At 42.3% G+C, this 15,435-nt stretch overlaps 1 protein-coding gene across 2 annotated transcripts in view; it reads left to right on the forward strand.

Annotated features, from left to right (window-relative positions):
* Positions 1–15,435, forward strand: part of si:dkey-91m11.5 (PH_BCR_vertebrate and RhoGAP_Bcr domain-containing protein) — a 422,142-nt gene that overhangs the window by 169,930 nt on the left and 236,777 nt on the right. For both annotated transcript variants that reach the window (XM_048611239.1, XM_048611240.1), the window contains exon 5: positions 8,127–8,234. In XM_048611239.1, coding sequence (XP_048467196.1) covers positions 8,127–8,234 — 108 coding nt within the window. The remainder of the gene's footprint in view (positions 1–8,126; positions 8,235–15,435) is intronic.

Genomic DNA, 15,435 nt, shown 5'->3' on the forward strand with positions numbered 1-15,435 from the left:
CCAGCCCTGCACCTTGTTGTCTCTTACATTGTCCTTCATTGTGTTCTGAATTGTGTACCAATCGACTTGTAAATGGACTCCAGAACAGAACCCATTTGCAACCCAGCGACTGCCTGTAGTGTTTAATCTGCCATTACCTACCATTTCCTTATTATTACTACCGAATGTCTCCCTTAAAGAACCTGATTATGATCTATTTTAACTAAAACATTTCTTTCCTCCTGTCTTCCATATAAATGCTGCGTTTTTCAGTTAGGTTTTTGTATTTTCTAAACTAACTTCAATTGGTATTTAAATGACTGGCAGTAAAAAACACCAATAACGATCTCTTAATATCTTTTAAAATATTTGATGTCTTTTTCATTTTTCCTATTCAAGTCACTGATCTTGCAGACACTTAATTGAAAATGACACAGAATTTTTCTGTTTTATCCATGTTGTTTCCCTGGAATACTTTGTGTTACATTAATCCATTCAGTGAAAATTTCTGATCAGTAGCACCCTGCTGACCTTATTATCTGTGTTATCAGTTTTATTCTTATCGATTATCGATAGTTTCCTTCCAGAGATGGGAGAAATTCCAGTTGTTTATCCATGTAGCGACCCAATAAAGGACCTATCAAATTTCACCATACAACATATCCAAAAATGTAGGGCTGTCCCCTCACTCTGCTCAGTTTATCTTGCAGGTCATTATCACATCTGTTGCTCTACATATTTTCTCATCGTGCCTGGGATGGTTTCAAAACAGCATTTGCTGTGAACGATCTTCCTGAAGCTAAGGGATTTTAAATGGGTGATTAATGATTCCTCTGTAAACCTGATAAAACAGAAATTCAACTGTGCACTTAAAACGAGGAATTATAGTATGATTTTAATCAGTTTATAATAGATGTTGAGCAATTTGTAATCTGAAACAAACAGGCTTGAAGCACATTAATTCTGTTTTGAGAATTGTGGAAATAAAAACCTGGATACATTGTACATCTGTTAACTGCACCAGCCAATAGCTTAGTGGATTTAGTATGCTAAGCACGTGTATCAAAGCACTTGATCTGAGATTACCATAGAATTTCAAACAGCTGACCAAAGTTCACTGTAGTTGAGGATAGCTGTGTGCCGTAACTAGGCTAGCATCTTTCGGCTGCAGTTCTGAAAGATAAAGGAACAGATGGATATGCAACGTAGAATATTTTCAGCGCAAACAGTTGTGTCCTGAATCAGTGCAATTATTGACCATCACAGGATGATCATTAGAATTTTGAAATTTCCTTAATTTGGCATCCTTCATACAGTCTCATGAACGTGGTCAAATCTGATACTGGTTAAATTGTATTTGAACACACTATCAAATATTGTTGAAACTTTTATTATTAACTGGTGTATTCTCCATGGCAATGTCTGCAGCAATCAGAATCCACTTGCTGACCAATCAGCACTGTTCTCTCATGCAGTGGAAATGTTAGTTTTCCCCTTGAATTTGTATTCTTGTGCAATGTCCCGAGGAGTGCAAAATGGAAAGCTTTATAAGCGTGTCTTTTTCTAGCAATATTAATTTGAATTAGCCTTAAACTAGTGGAAACCCAGTAACTCTTTATAATGGGAAAAGTTGCTCTGCAGAGCCAAGAAAAGACAAGTTTTGTTTCTATGCTGCTGTGATAAATGTTGAGTCCTGTAAGAGACAAATGTCCTAGAGTCATGCAGCATCGAAACAATTCCTTCAGCTCACCATGCCTATACTGACCAACTAAACAACAAATGATACTAAGTAGGACCAAATTACTGCAGATGCTGGAATCTGAACTGATAACAAAAAATTGCTGGAGATCACAGTGAGTCAGGCAGCATCCATGGAGAGAAAGCAAGCCAACGTTTCGAGTTTTCATCAGAGCTAGAGTGGTGTGGAGAGGGAGAGGGTGGTTGGAGTGCTGGGGGAGAAAGGATGTTGATAGTTCAGATTAAGTGATCTGGACGTGAGAAGGGCAGAACAACAGTGTGCCTAACTGCCAGACTGGAAAGAACAGACAGTCTCACGGGTGTGGTGGAAGGGGAGAAAGTGTGACAGAGAATGTAACAAGCAAAGCTAAAAGAAAGGGAAGGAATGTGTTCACAATTTGAAGGTGTTGAACTCAATACTGAACCCAGAAGGTTGTAAACTGCCTAGTTTGAAGATAGATGTTGCTCCTCCAATTTGCGCTGTGATTCGGTGGAGCACTGTAGCATGCCGAGGACAGACAAATGGGCATGCGAGCAAGACCCTGTGTTAAAATGATTGGCTGCAGGAAGGTCAGGACCATGCTTGTGCACAGACCTGAGGTGTTCTGCCAAGCAGTCACCCAGACTCTGTTTAATTTCTCCAGTATAGCGTAGGCCACTTTGGGTGCAGCGAATGCAGTACGCAAGATTGGAGGAGTTACAGGTGAAATGCTGCTTCACCTGGAATGACTGTTTAGGCCCTTGGATGGTGAGCAGGGAGAACGTGAAGGGGCACGTGTTGCACCTTCTGCAGTTTCATGGGAAGGTGCCGTGGGAAGTGGGGGTTGGTGTTGAGGAATGGACTAGTGTGTCCTGGAGGAAACGATCCCTCCAAAATGCAAATGGGGAGTGAGGGGGAGATGTGATTGGTGGTGGCATTCTGCTGTTGTTGTCTGAAATGGCTGAGAATGATCTTTTGAATATGGAGACTGGTGGAGTGAAAAGTGAGAACAAGGGGGACCCAATCATGATGTTGTGAGTGATGGGAAGAGTGGAAGCAGGGGTGATAGGTCAGATGCAGTTGAGGGCCCTGTCAATCACAGTGGACAGGATTCCATGATTATGGAAGAACCTAAATTCTTAAAGCCCTTCTCGGCAGAGGAGTGGTGTCATCTACAAGTTTGCTGACGTCACCACCATAGTACGATGGATATCTAACAACGATGAATCAATATACAGAAAAGAGATAGAGCGCTTGCTGACGAGGTGGAATAAGAACAACCTCTCTCACAGTGTCGGCAGAGCTAAAGAACTGATCATTGACTTCAGAAAGAAAGGAGGAGAATGCACCCACATCTACATCAATGGAATTGAGGTTGAGAGGTTGGAGAGCGTCAAGTTCTTTGGACTGATGATAACCAACAACCTGTCCTGGACTTCCCATGTAGATGCGACAGTCAAGAAGGCACAATGCCTCCTCTTCCTCAGGTAGCTCAGGAAATTTGGCATGTCCATAAGGACCCTCACCAGTTTCTACAGATGCATAATTGAAAGCATGCTGTGGAGGTGCATAGCGGCCTGGTACGGCAACTGCCATGCCCAGGACCGTAAGAAACTACAGAAGGTGGTGTGCACAGCCAAACTAGCACGGAAGCCAGCCTTCCATCCACGGACTCCATTTACACAGCCTGCTGCCGCTGAAAGGCTGCAAACATCATCAAAGACCAATCCTACCCCGGTAATGATCTCCTACAACTTCTTCTGTCAGGTAGAAGATACAGAAGCCTGAACACACACACACCAGCAGGTTCAGGAACATCTTCCTCCCGGCCATTATTAGACTGATGAATAGACTCTCTAGTCTTAAATAATACTGATCTTGCGAACGTTGATCTCGCCTTGCGCACACCCTGAGCAATGTAACCTGTATGCCTCTGTTTAAGTCTTTTTGATCTGTACATCCTTGCTTATTATGATCTGCCTGCACTGCTCGTAAACAAAGCTTTTCACTGTACTTGGTACACGTGACAATAAATCAGTCAGTCAGTCAGTCAGCCAGAGAAGTGGAGGACAGCTAATATAGTTCTCCTCATTTTTGAAAAAGGGTGATGGGATAAACTTGGGAATTACAGGCCAATGAGTCTCTCAGTATTGGTAGGAAAATTATTGGGGAAAATTCTGAAGGAGAGAATTAATCTCTATTTGGAGAGACCAGATTTGAACAAGAATAATCAGCTTGGCTTTGTCAAAGCGAAGTCATTTCTAACACACATTTGATTGAATATTTTTTTGAGGAGGTGACTTCGTGTATAGATGCATGTAGTGCAGTTGATGTAGTTCATATAGAATTCAACAAAGCCTTTCACAAAGTCCCACTTGGGAGACTGATACACAAAATTCCTTTTTAAAAAATGCATGTAAAGCTAAACCTGGCAATTATGGATCTGTTGGTTCAGTGGTGGGAAAGCTTCAAGAGATGATAATCCGAGACAATGTTCGTAGCCAATGTTCCCAGGTCTCAAGAAGACCTTCCACATCAAGCAGATGTTCACCTGCACATCTGCTAATGTGGTATACTGTATCCGCTGTTCCAGATGTGGCCTCCTCTACATTGGGGAAACCAAGCAGAGGCTTGGGGACCGCTTTGCAGAACATCTACGCTTGGTTCGCACTAAACAACTGCACCTCCCAGTCACGAACCATTTCAACTCCCCCTCCCATTCCTTAGACGACATGTCCATCCTGGGCCTCCTGCAGTGCCACAACGATGCCACCCGAAGGTTGCAGGAACAGCACCTCGTATTTCGCTTGGGAGCCCTGCAGCCCAATGGTATCAATGTGGACTTCACAAGCTTCAAAATCTCCCCTCCCCTGACCGCATCCCAAAACCAGCCCAGCTTGTCCCTGCCTCCCTAACCTGTCCTTCCTCCCACCTATGCCTCCTCCCACCTCAAGCCCCACCCCCAACTCCTACCTACTAGCCTCATGCCGCCCCCTTGACCTGTCCGTCCTCCCTGGACTGACCTATCCCCTCCCTAACTCCCCACCTACACTCATCTTTACTGGTTCCACCCCCACCTCTCTGACCTGTCTGTCTCCTCTCCACCTATCTTCTCCTTTATCCATCTTCTATCGGCCTCCCCCTCTCTCCCTATTTATTTCAGAATCCCCTTCCCCTCCCCCATTTCTGAAGAAGGGTCTAGGCCTGAAACGTCAGCTTTCCTGCTCCTCTGATGCTGCTTGGCCTGCTGTGTTCATCCAGTTCGACACCTTGTTATCTCAATGTTCGTAGCCACTTGGCAAAATTTGGAATTGTTGAAAAATTGTTAATAATGTTAATAATATGATATTCCAAAAGCCATTTGATAAAATGCTAGATGACAGCAACAACTATGGAATGAAAAGGACAGTACATGGAGATAAAGTTGACTTGAGGAAGTGGATTTCTCAGAGTTTTATAAAATATATTAATCATGGGATGTTTTGTCAAGGCTGTTATTTGCTGCTCAGTCCTAACTGCCTGAAGGTGGTGGTAATGCGTTATGTTCTTGAATCACCGCTGTTCACCTGGTATAGTTACATCCACAGTGGCGTTGGGAAAAGTGTTCCAAGTTTTTGACTCAGTGACAATCCAGCAACAGTGGTATAATCATAAGTCACGATGGTCAGAATTAAGACTAAGATGAGGAGAAAGTTCCTCACCTAAAGACAGGTGGGCCTGTGGAATTTGTTACCACTGAAAACAGTTGAGTCCAAAAGGTGTTGGATATAGCACTCAGAGTTAAAAGGATCAAAAGATATGGGGGAAATGTAGAACAAGCTATTGTTGGATGATCAGCCTGATCATATTGAATGGCAGAGTTGGCGCAAAGGGCTGAATGGCCTAGTGCTGTTCCTATTTTCTATGTTTCTTCCTCCAGTCCGAAAAACAACCATTAATGACAAATCTAGTTCCTATCACTCAATTTCATCATGTTGCTGCTGTCCCTTTTGTTCCATGAGCTCTAACTTTGGTCGCACATCTGTTGGGAACTTCAAAATGAGGCCATGAAGGATCATCATGTCTGGCTGGAAGTGGTTAAAATGCTTTAGAGAATGAAATCTGCCATCCTTACATGGTCTGGCCTACATATGACTCGAGACAGATAAATCTTAAATGGCTTAACAAGCCACTCAGTGCAGTTAAAGGTGGGCAGGAAAGCTACCCGTGCTGGTGATGCTAAGAGCCTGTTACTAGAACTGCAGTATAATCCCAGAGATAGGCAATGTCTTTTCAGCCCCTCACTGCTAATTTGAAAGTGTCGGAAATAGAAAACACTCTTGAGGCAATTGGGGTTCTAACGGATTGTCAAAATATAAATCCTCAGAGGCATAAGCGATCACTGCAGTTTGCAGGAAAGCAAGTTTTCCAGTTTCATGCCCCAACTCTACCACTTGTAAACATTAACTCAACTCATCTCCTTGATTCGATCTCTGAGACTCTACATAGTTCTGTAAGAAGACAGCTAGACCCTGTGAATGGACCTTCATCTATTTAGCAACGTAGGATGGAATATTGTTTAATTGCAATAGGAGTCTCTCCTTCCTACTGCTGTAATGGTTGGGGATAATATTTTGCTGTGTATAAGAAAGAATATCGTTAAATAGATTGAATCAGTATTTTAAAATACATTGTGTCCATTTTTTTTCTGTTCTAGCACAGGGGTTTTTATTTTTTAGATAATTTCAGATCTTCAGTCGATAAGGACAAAATAATTGATAGTTTGTGTAATTTTCTCCTGTTGATTCTTAGTAGAACAACATTGGATTAAGTAAACACCTGGAACTTTAAAAACTTTAATGTCCTACAGAATCAACCAGAGAGTAATAAAGAAAAACAAATGTACACATGAAGCAACTATCCAAAATATATTAGGTTCAATTTGAAGGTCATTTAAATTTTGTTATTTTCTCTTTGATGATGAATTCTTGTGTTGATATTTTGTTAAATTTCCTCGTTCCCTGCCTTTACTGTCCTTGTCCTTGTACACTTACATTTTATTCTAGTTCTGATGAAGGAAGCTGAATATCGATACTCTTGCTCATATTGCTGTAGTTCATGTAATATGTAGTATAAATAAAATTAATTTCTTATTTTAACAACAGTAGCAGAAGCCACATGGATTGGCAACCACATCTTTCAAAACTATCTTTAAAGTTACTTTCAATACAGTTGATGCTTGTATTTCAAAGGGCTGTGCCAGATTCCACTAATAACCTAACTTGTATTGCAAATGGTGGTCAACTAGACAGATAGTTCAGTCAAATAATGGGGTGTTCTGGATTGCTAGGAATGCCATTTTTCAGGCATCACATTGAACTATTATAGATTGGTTATGTGGACATAAGTATCGCTTGTTTGGAGAGCTCTCTCAGCGTTGGGCCAAATTTTATTCCTCAACTGATTCGTCTCATTAGCTGTTTTGGATCTTACTTGGCTGCGACATTTTTCCATAGAATAATAGTGATTGTAAAAAAAGATTGCACCTATAATAGTGGGACATTTAAAATTGTTTCAGCCAATGAAATTCATTTTGAAGTGCAGCCACTGTTTTAATGTAGGAAACGGTAGCCAATTTGGTACAGCAAGCTCCCAGAAACAGCAAGAAAAACAATGTGCTAGAAAACTCAGTAGGTGTAGCACTGACTGTGGAGAGAGTAGGAATTAACATTTCAAGTCAAATATGATTGTTTGGAATCACATCTCAGACACATATTTGACTCAGAATGTTAACTGTGTTTGTTTCTATCTCCACAGATGCTGCAGACTTGCTGAGTATTTCCAACATTCCAAATTTTTATTTCAGATTTTGAACATCTGCTATATTTTGTATAACAATTGGGTAATCTGCTTTTGTAATGTTGATAAAGGGATGACTATTAGCCAGGACAGTGGAGAGAGTAAATCTTTGAAATAGTGCCATCTACCAAAGCAGTGAGATGGGCCTCAGTGGAAATATAGCATCTTTGTTAAGGCAGCACTCATCACTCAGTACTGAATTGGAGTGTCAGTTTTGACTTTTGTGTTGAAACCCTGGAGCAGAGCTTGAACTCTGCACTTGATGACTCAAAGGAAACAATGTGACTGACAGAAATTCATGACAAAACTAAAATTGTGTAGACATTGCAAATCTTAAACATTAACAGAAAATTTCTGAAGGAGGATCCAGACCCAAAACATCAGCTTTCCTGCTCCTCTGATGCTGCCTGGCCTGCTGTGTTCATCTAGCTTTAAACCTTGTTATCTCAGACTCCAGCATCGGCAGTTCCTACTATCTCTAACAGAAAATGTGAAATGTTTTGAGATATTGTAAATAAAGTGCATATTCTTTCATTCTAACTGGTAGATAGACCAGTTTAAAATTGTGATCAACTTTTGTATATTTTTGCAGGCCAGCCAACTTGGGGTATACAGAGCATTTGTGGATAACTATGAAATCGCTGTAGAGACAGCAGAGAAGTGTTGTCAAGCCAACACGCAGTTTTCAGAAATTTCAGAGGTATTATTGCTAATTATTTACTAGATACATTTTAATTGCAATTTGAGCAATTCAAGCACATAACATGAAAAAGTGAGTTGTGAGGAAGCGTGAAACATGCTTGAGACGGTATACATGAGTGATGAGAGTAGACTGAGAGAACGAAGTTTCTAGCACAAAATGAAACTATTTAATATATTTGGTCAATACCAGCTCTTTGGTAAAGCAATCCAAAACTCATTTGACACTATGTCACGGTCACTTTCTGATGGTCTTATCCCATGCATGCGCTGTCTTTGTCCTTCTAAAAACATAAGAAATAGGAACAAGAAGTGACCATATGGCTCTTCATGCTGGTATTTATAACGATCATTGATGATCTTGAGCTTCAACTCTACTTTCTCCTTGTTCCCTAATTCCCTGATTCTCTGAGAGATCAAAAGTCTTGCCTATCTCACTTTTAAGTATATTCAGTTATTGTACACGTTATAAAGCAGAGGTTGACCCCCAGTCCGAGAACTAAAACTGAAACACCTAAAGAGGACCTCCTTGCCCTGTAATCTGTTTAAAAAGCAGTATGAAAAGTGTTGTAACCTGCGTTTCAGCGACTTCAGCGGTTAACTAAAAGAAATCCCTGAAACTCACTTTATAATCAACAAGTAACAATACTAACTCTAACAGTGAACAAATTAACTAACCTATTAAACCGAATAAACCCCTTCTAACTACTTACTATTCCAGAGTAAAACAAGATTCTAATGGTATCATAGAATCATAGAATCCCTACAGTGTGGAAACAGGCCACTCGGCCGAACAAGTCCATACCGACCCTCGGAGCATCCCACCCAGACTCATCCCCCAATAACCCACCAAATCTACGCATCCTTGAACACTCTGGGCAATTTAGCATGGCCAATCCACCTAGCCTGCACAACTTGGGACTGTGGGAGGAAACTGGAGCACCCAGAGGAAACACATGCAGTCATGGGGAGAATGTGCAAACATCACGTAGTCGCCTGACAGTGGAATCAAACCCGGGTTCCTGGTGCTGTGACGCAGCGGTGCTAACCACTGAGCCATTGTGCCACCTATTATGTTGTTCCAATAAATACAAATCCCACTTATATAAAATAAACAAGAACGTTAGTCTCTCGAAATTATAGCCAGGTTACGTGTCTTCCGGAATGTTCTGTGCCTTCTCATTGAATGTTCTGTCAGAAATGTCTTCTCTGTTGATTCTTCTGTCAGGAATATTAACTAGTCGTACCATAGCTGGGTGATCTCTGTGCACCTGCAAACCTTCAAGCTGCTGCCCTCAGACATTCTTTTTGAATCTCGAAGCATAGAAAAAGCACATCATCTTTTAAAGGGACCATGCACTGCTTTCCCATCCTAGCATTTTACAAACACCAAATTCTGACTTCCTACAAGTACTCTACTCAACTTCGCAACATGCATCCTTAGACCTCTGGGTAGAGAAGTCCAAAGATTCACAGCCCTTTGAATAAGGACATTTCTTTTTATCTTGGTTCCAAATGATCAGCTCCATAGCCAAAAACTGTGTCAACTTATTTTTGCATTTTCCAGCCAGGGGTATCAAACTGTCAGCATCTGCCCCGTCAAGTCCCTTCCCAATCTTGAATGTTCAAATGAGATTTGCTGTCATTATTGGAAAATCAAGACGATATATATCCATTTGAAACATGCCAAATAGTGGAAGCAGGTGCTAAAAGGGTAAATGATCTTATAATGGACAGAACAGATTTAAGCTTTGCAGACCAGCCATTATCAATCGTAAATGGCAGTCGGGTCAACAATTAAACACCTAACAGGAAGAGGAGGCTTTGTAAATAAACACAACCTTAATGATGGAGTAGCTCACCATATTTGTACCAGAGACAAAGCATTTGCATCCGTCTTCAGCCAGAAGTGGCAAGTGGATAACCCATCTCAGCCTCTCCTCAAGCCCCCAGTGTCCCCTGGCAATGTTCATCCAATTCAGTTCGCTCCACGTAGCTCAAGATAATGATGTCCTGGGGCTGAGATGATTGACTCCCAACAACCATGACCTTCTCTCCAGCCCTCTGGCATCTCCTTGTGGCCAGAGACCATTTAAAAATTTAGGTCGGGACTCCTGCACGGTGGCTGAGTGGTTAGCACTGCTGCCTCACAGTGCCAGGGACCTGGGTTTGCACATTCTCCCCGTGTCTGCTTGAATGTCCCTTGGTGCTCTAGCTTCCTAACACAGGCCAAAAATATGCAAATTAGGTGGATAGATAATGCTAAATTATCCACAGTATTCAGGGATATGTAGATTAGGGTTACAGAGATAGGGTAGGGGGATGGGTCTGGGTGGGATGCTTTTTGGAGGGTTGTGTGGACTTTGTTGGGCTGCATGGCATGTTTCCACGCTCTGGGGATTCTATTCTGTGACCGTCTTCCATTACGTTGGATACGACTGCAACCAGTATGGAGTTTTCCCCCTGATTTCTATTGATGTCAATTTTGCTTGACTTCCTTGGGGCCAAACTTGGTTAAGTGCTGCCTTGATGTCATGGGCAGTTACTGTTAGCATTATAGATATCTACAGCACAAAAAAAGGCTCTCTTGAATCTGCATTGGTCAAAAACCACTGCCAGGCTATTCTAATCTATCTTCTAGCATTTGGACCAAGGCTTTGTATGCCATGGCATTGCCGGTGTATGTCTTAAATGTTATGAGGGTTTCTACCTCTGCCACCTTACTGGCAGTGAGTTCCAGATTCCCAACACCCTCTGCATGAAAAAAAAATCCTGACATCCTCTTTAAATCTTCTCCCTTTACATTAAATCTGTGCCCATGATCATTGATCCTTCCACTAAGGGAAGATGTTTTTTTTCCTGTCAACCTGTCTATGCCCTCTTAATTTTATGCATCTCAGCCATGACCCCCACCTCAGTCTGCTCCTCTGTAAGGAAAACAACCTTTGTCTATCCAGTCTGGCCTCATTCAAAGTTTTGTCAAAGATCTGTAGCTTGGGTTGTGGATGAGGTTGTTGACTTCCTCGCTGAGCTGGCTTGTTCTCGTTCAGATGTTTCATCACCATGCTAGGTGCCGTCATCAGTGGACCCTCCAATGAAGCAATGTTATTCTACCCCGCTTGGAATTTATACTGTCCAGTCCGTTATGGTGAGTACTGTCATTTCTCGTTTTGATCTGTATGGGTTTGTATATGGGGTCCAATTCTGTGTGTTTGTTGACATTACTAGAGGAAGCAGCAACACAGACCAGCAGCTCAATCAGCAATGACAACATTCTCAAATTACTGGACTTTTGCCTCACCACACACTTCCTCTTTAATGGTCAAGTATACAAGTAGATCAACAGTATGCCATTGGGGTCACCCATCTCAGGACTCATTGCAGAAGCAGTCATGCAAAGTCTAAAACATGCCACCCTCTTCCGCATTCAACCTAAGCTGTGGATCCAGTACGTAGATGACACATTTGTCATTATTAAACGCAACAAATTAGAGGAGACCCACCATCTCATCAAAGCGTATTTGCAAGATTAAATTCATAAGGGAAGAAGAAAACAACAATCAACTTCTGTTTCTGGATGTTAAAGTTGAGCGCATGACCAACGGGGAGTTCCAAACCTCGCAATACAGAAAAGCACCCCATACTGATCAAATCCTCAATTTCTACAGCAACCACCAACGCCCACAAACAAAGCTGCATTAGGACACTATTTAAATGGGCTAGAACACACTGCAACACCCCGGAACTACGCAGGAAAAAGGAAGAGCACCTATACAAAATCCTCGCTATAAACGGATATCCCCGGACCTTCATCTGCAGATGCCTACTAAACAGACAACAACAGGAAGACACAGTACGTCCTAATACACTGGCCACACTGCCACACATCAAGAACATATTGGAACTGACAACAAGACTCCTAAGACCACAAGGAATCATGGTGGCCACAAGCCCACAGCCACTCTACGACAAACACAAGGAATAAAGACCCCATTCTCACAACATGCAGAGCCAACATGGTTTACAAATACCATGCAACAACTGCCAGAAACATTACATCTGACAGACAGGAAGGAAACTAGCCATCAGAATACATGAACATCAGCTAGCAGCAAAACGGCATGACGAACTCTCCTTAATATTGGGACACTCAGACAGTGAAGTTCATCAGTCCAACTGGGACAAGGTAACCATAGTAGCCCAAGCCAAACATAGACACACACTGGAATTCCTAGAGGCATGGTTCTCCACCCGTAATGCAATCAACAAACACATAGAATTGGACCCCTTATACTAACCCATACTGATCAAAACCAGAAACGACAGTACTCATCATAACTGACCAAACAGTATAAATTCCAAGCTGAGTAGAATAACACCGCTTCATTGGAGGCTCCACTGATGATGTCACCTATCACGGTGACAAAATGTCTGAACGAGAAAAAGCCAGCTCCGTGAGCAAGTCAGCAACCTCAATCTGTCCTCATAGCTGAAATCCCTCAGCCCAGGCAACATCCTGGTAAATCTCCACTGCATCCTCTCCCGTGAAATCACCTCCTTCCTATAATGTGGATTCCAGAACTGCACACAATACTCTCATTGTAGCCTAACCAATGTTTTAAACAGTTCTTGCGTCACCTCCCCTGCTCTTCAACTCTGCCTCGATTAAGAAAGGTAAATATCCCGTATGCCTTCTTAACCACTTTATCTAGAATCACATAGAATCCCTACAGTGTGGAAACAGGCCCTTCGGCCCAACAAGTCCACACCGACCCTTGGAGCATCCCACCCAGACCCATCCCCCTATAACCCACCTAATCTACACATCCCTATGGGCAATTTATCATGGCCAATCCACCCAGCCTGCACATCTTTGGACTGTGGGAGGAAACCGGAGCTCCCAGAGGAAACCCACGCAGACACGGGAGAATGTACAAACTCCACACAGACAGTCACCTGAGGCTGGAATCGAACCCGGGTCCCTGGCACTGTGAGGCTGCAGTGCTAACCACTGAGCCATCGTGCCACCCGTGTTCTGCTATTCTACCTGTTCTGCTGCCTGAAGGGACTGGTGGACATGCACACCTGGGTCACTGATGCTCAATGCTCCTTGAATCCCACCATTCATCATGTATTCTCTTAGCTTATTTGTCCTGCTGATGTGCATCACCTCACACTTAACCAATTGAATTCCATTTGCCACTGGTCAGTCCATCTGACCAGCCTGTCTATTTCCTCCTGTAACCTAAAGCTTCTCCTTAACAAAACTGTGCTGACTGTTCTTGATTCATCTGCACATTGAGAGGCAGAGATTGATCTGTCTTTCAGAATTGCTTCAATAGTTTTTCCACCTGAGGTTAGACTGACTCGTCTGTAGTTTCCTGGTTTACATTGGCCGCTCTCCAGTCTTCTAGCGTGTCTCCTGTGGGCAGAGAGAAATTGAAAATTATTGCCAGTGCTTCTGCTTTTTCCTCCCTTGCCTTACTCAATAACTTGGGATACATTTCATCTGGCCCTGCAGATTATCTACTTCTAAATCTCACAGACCATTCACAACCTCTTCTTGGTACTAATTTCTCAACCCATAATCATTCTTCCCACTCGTAAATACTGATACAAAGTATTCATGTCGAATCCTATCGACATCCTCTGCCACCCCCCTCTACAAATTACCACTGTGGTCCTTAATGGGCCCTACTTTTCCCCTAATTATCTTCTTATCCATAATGTACTTATAAAATAACTTGTTGGGTGCCTGGCTCATTCTGAAGATTCGTGGTCCAGTACTATTGCTGATGTGTTATCAGGACCTTTGCTGTATCTAATGTGTTCAACTCTTTCTCAAGATCTTCTACAGTGAATTGTATGGTGATTGATATCTGTCTTTCCATGGGCCTGACCAGGAGTTTGAGATAATTCATCGACTTGGCGCTTCTGACTGAAGTTGGTTGCAAATGCAACCTTTAGTTTTGCATTGATATACACTGGGCTGTTTCAATTTTGGGGATGGACATCTCTGTGGAACCTCCTCCTCTGTTGGTTGTTTTATTGCCCACCACCATTCACATTTAATTGTGTGAGGACTGCAGCATTTTGAACTGCCCCATCTTGTTATACTCTCTTCCACCCTCTTCCGTTGGGCAAAAGATACAAAAGTTTAAAAATATGTGCCAGCAGATTCAAGGACGATTTGTTCCTCGTTGTTATCAGACTGTTGAATAGGTCTCTCATATATTAAAATTGAGCTTTCTCTGTCAGTGCAACACTATATTCTGCATTCTGTTCTATTACCCTGATGTAATTAATGTAAGGCATGATTTGCCTGAATAGCACGCAAAACAATACTTTTCACGATATCACGGTACGTGTGATAACAATAAATGAAATCAAATCAAATCAGTGGTTATGGGTTTGTTTAACTTTATTTAACATGTTGCGTCCACTGTTTAGAATACGTGTAAACCTGTGTTCTAGCTTCGCTGGGTTGACACCTCACTATCAACGCTGCATGCTTTCCTACTCTTCATCCATGAATAGTACTTATTAATGCTTGTTATGGTTTCTATTTTTTCTTTCTCGTATTAATTCTTTACCCATTTTATAATGCTTTTTCATGTAGGAACATAGGTTATTTAGCCCCTCGAGCCTACTGAATCATTCCATGAGATCATGGTGAATCTGTGGCCTAACTCCATAAACCTGCCTTTGGCCCATATCCCTTAATACCTTTGCTTAACAAAAATTTGTCTTTCTCAGATTTAAAATTAATAACTGATCCAACATTCACTGCCATTCGTAGAAGAGAGTTCCAAACAAGGATAATAAATCAAATTAGGGGGCACACGGTGGCTCAGTGGTTAGTACTGCTGCCTCACAGCGCCAGGGACCCGGGTTCGATTCCACACTCGGACGACTGTGTGGAGTTTGCACATTCTCCCCATGTCTGCGTGGGTTTCCTCCAGGTGCTCCGGTTTCCTCCCCAGTCCAAAGATGTGCAGGCTAGGTGGATTGGCTATGCTAAATTGCCCATAGTGTTCAGGGGTGTGTAGATTAGGTGGCTTTATAGGAGGATGGATCTGGGTGGACTTGGGCCAAAGGGCCTGTTTCTACACTATAGGGATTCTTAAAAAAAAAACTCAACCACCTTTGTGTGCAGAAGTACTTCCTAACATCTCTCCTGAACGATCGGGCCCTAATTAGCA

This window comes from Rhincodon typus, chromosome 24 (genome assembly GCF_021869965.1).
Source record: "Rhincodon typus isolate 14 chromosome 24, sRhiTyp1.1, whole genome shotgun sequence".
NCBI lineage: Eukaryota > Metazoa > Chordata > Chondrichthyes > Orectolobiformes > Rhincodontidae > Rhincodon > Rhincodon typus.